Here is a 2988-nt window from a genome sequence, read left to right as displayed (position 1 = left end):
ACACACAGTGGCCCTTTGTTAGCAGCAAAGCAGACTGATGTGATATTTAAAACTGGAACTTTGTCAGCTGAGAATCAGTTGAGATACAGAGGCCCAAAGCAAGGAAAGGTGGAAGAAACCTACCGAGTAGGTTTCTTTCTGAAGTTAATCAACCTTTTTTTGTAGGGATATTTTTTTCTTCTTTTTGTTCCATTGGTTTTGTCTAGCTTATTTTTAAAAAGTATTCAGAGATACATTTTTCCTTCTTGTGATAAGACCTAATGTTTATTTAGTATGTGTTGAGCACTGTGCTAGGAGATTTTAGGCTATTTCATGTAAACTTCCAGACAACCGTAAGAGATATATACCATTGTTCCCATTTTACAAATGAAAAAACTAAAATTTGGAGATGTCAAATACCATGCACAAGGTACAATATTCATTTTCCCTTTCTTCTTTAGCAACACAATGCCAATTTTATTTGGAATGATAGCGCACAAGTGAAAAAACTACATTTCCCAGTGCTCCTTGCAGCTAGATGTGGCCATGTGTCTATGATCTGGCCAATGAGATACAAACGAAAGTACTAAGTGGGCCTTCTGGGAAGATTCTTTAAAGGGTGTTCACTCTGCCACGAGGTCCTTCTCCATTCCTTCTTCCTGTTGCCTGAAATGTAGACGTCGTGACAGGAGCTTCGGTAGACATCTTAGACTTTGAGGATAAAAACCAAGTATTAGATGATGGTGGACAAAGAAGGAACTTTGGTCCCTGATGACTGTGGAACTACTATACCTGCCTGCCCTGGGCTGCCTATCTCTGACTTACACTAAAGAGAAACTTCTATCTTGTTCAAGTTTCTTTTATCTACTACAAACATGATCCTAACTATAATACTAGCTTATGCTTATATTATGCTTTATCTAAGCTGACTATATGCCAGTGGTTTCTATATATGGACTCATTTTGTCCTCACAGCAACCCTACGACATAGGTGCTGTTATTATTCCCATTTCACAAATATGGAAATTGAAGCAAAGAGAGGTTCAGTGATTTGCCCAAGGTCACACAGCTAGAAGTGGCAGAGCCAGCAACACACAGTTAATAGAATCAGACGTGGGAGTAGAATGCATGTCTGACCCCCAAGTCCAGGCTCATGGCCGTTATGCTATATGCTTCTTTCATACTCAATATGAATATGTTGTGCTGTGTGGTTTTCCTTACCTAAACTTTACCTTCTTTAATTCTTTAATTTTCCTTACTTAAACTTTAATTCACAAAATGGAGGACTACTAACTGGTGGCCATTAGAAGGAAACTCATGGTTTCTCCAGAAAATCAAAACAGCCTTCTTAGGGCCCACCTTAGAGTTCTAACTCGTTAGTAAAACCTCCAAAAGAAATGCCATGGGCGAATTCCAAAAAGTTAATTATTTTAAAAAGCATTCAAGACATCCCATTTGCCATCACTTGCATTACAAAATTGTTTTGCTTCTTTTATCAAGCAGAGCTCTATAATAAACAGAAGTGAGCCATCCATTATATGAGCCATTATATGCTGCTAGGAGAACAACACTGAAAAACAGGAAGTGAAAAACAGGAAAGAAGCCCCCTCTCCTTTCTCCCTCCCTCCCTCTTTCCTTCTCCTTCAGATGCCTCACATTGCAGAACGTAACAGGAAACCAGCTAGCCGGGAGGTGGGGAGATTTAGTTTGCATCATCCCAACCCCATATTACAGAGAAGAGCTTAGAAGCTTATCTCAGAGACCATAGATAAATACCCAGCACAGGAGCATCAAGTCCAGTTAGGAGACCACTGCAGTCACCCAGGAGAGAGAAGATGGTGGCACGGACTATGGCATTAGCAATGGAGATAGTAAGAAATAGGGCAGGAAGACGGCAGCCTCTGGCACAGAGCTGCAGTTCCTGGTGCAATACTTGATGTTACGAAAGAATCTATCGCAGGCTCTGTTCTCCTGGCAAGTGGACACGTTGGTAGCACAGGCTTGTCACACAGCCACCGCACACAGCTGCTTACCCCGCCAGGAGCCAGAGCATGTGCTCAAGGTGATCCTTGAGACCCCAGAGGAGATGGCCCTAAAGGAGCTGGCTGAGACCCTGCAACAGAACATTGACCACATGCTGTGGCTGGAGCAGAGGGAGAATATCACCACTTGCATTGCGCTGAGGCCCTACTCCAAGGGAGAAGTGACCCAGTATGTGGAGAAGTTCCAATTATTCAAATGACTACTGTTATCAGTTGCTTTGATATATTTGAATATCGGCTGGATCCAGAAACAGCATGCCTTTCATCCCTAAGCAGCACCCGCTCCTTTCAATGGCAGCTCACTCTTCCCTTTACGTTATGACAATTTCTTGAGGATCCAACACATGTTCATATTAAAATTGTCATTATTAAGTTAAAAGAAAAAAGATGGCAAAAGGTAGATTTGAGATTAGAGATAGAACTGATAAGAATTTCCTCAGAGAGCTTATATATGAATTTAATGTTCACATTATCAATACAGCTACCAGATACTTGCTCTTTGACAGCGGTAAGAGCCCAAGAAGGGCTGGAGAAGCTCCCAGAGTCTCAAGCAGAGGAAAGCTGTTAGCACTCCCTGGCCTGATGGGGCAGGGGAGGGAGCTGCAGTCAAGGAAGAGGGGACACTGACAGGAGCTAAGGTACACACAGGGCAAGCAGGGAGCAGAGAATAAGTGCCCTGCCTGGCCTTTCTCGCCTCTTATCCCCAATCTCCTGCTGTACCTCCCAACCAGAATCCAGCGGGTCAGGGAGTCCAGGTTCTGCAGTGGGTGGAGACCAGCCTGCCGGGCACGGGGCAGGAGAGACAATGGATCTAGAGGGGCAGACAGAGAATATCTAAAGTATATGCTATAGACAATGAATTGTTTCTCTACATACCACTTTATATTTGTATAGCCCTTGAAATATCTAAGGTAGTTTCAAATCAATTATTTCATTTTATACTTAAAAGTGCTGTGATGTCTAATTT

At 42.6% G+C, this 2988-nt stretch overlaps 1 protein-coding gene across 1 annotated transcript; it reads left to right on the top strand.

Moving 5' to 3' along the window:
- The first annotated feature begins 1915 nt into the window (after positions 1 to 1915).
- On the top strand, positions 1916 to 2221 carry LOC124228196 (putative peptidyl-tRNA hydrolase PTRHD1). Its single transcript, XM_046642524.1, has one exon. It carries the CDS (start codon positions 1916 to 1918, stop codon positions 2219 to 2221), a length of 306 nt encoding a protein of 101 aa, XP_046498480.1.
- Positions 2222 to 2988: the final 767 nt, after the last annotated feature.

This window comes from Equus quagga, chromosome 16 (assembly GCF_021613505.1).
Source record: "Equus quagga isolate Etosha38 chromosome 16, UCLA_HA_Equagga_1.0, whole genome shotgun sequence".
Classification (NCBI taxonomy): domain Eukaryota; kingdom Metazoa; phylum Chordata; class Mammalia; order Perissodactyla; family Equidae; genus Equus; species Equus quagga.
Note: the sequence above shows the minus strand (reverse complement) of the source record. Positions and strands in the feature narration are given on the sequence as shown.

Bases quoted from the DNA above. Each gene is read 5' to 3' on its own strand.
- LOC124228196 (XM_046642524.1), top strand. From the start codon at position 1,916: ATGTTACGAAAGAATCTATCGCAGGCTCTGTTCTCCTGGCAAGTGGAC.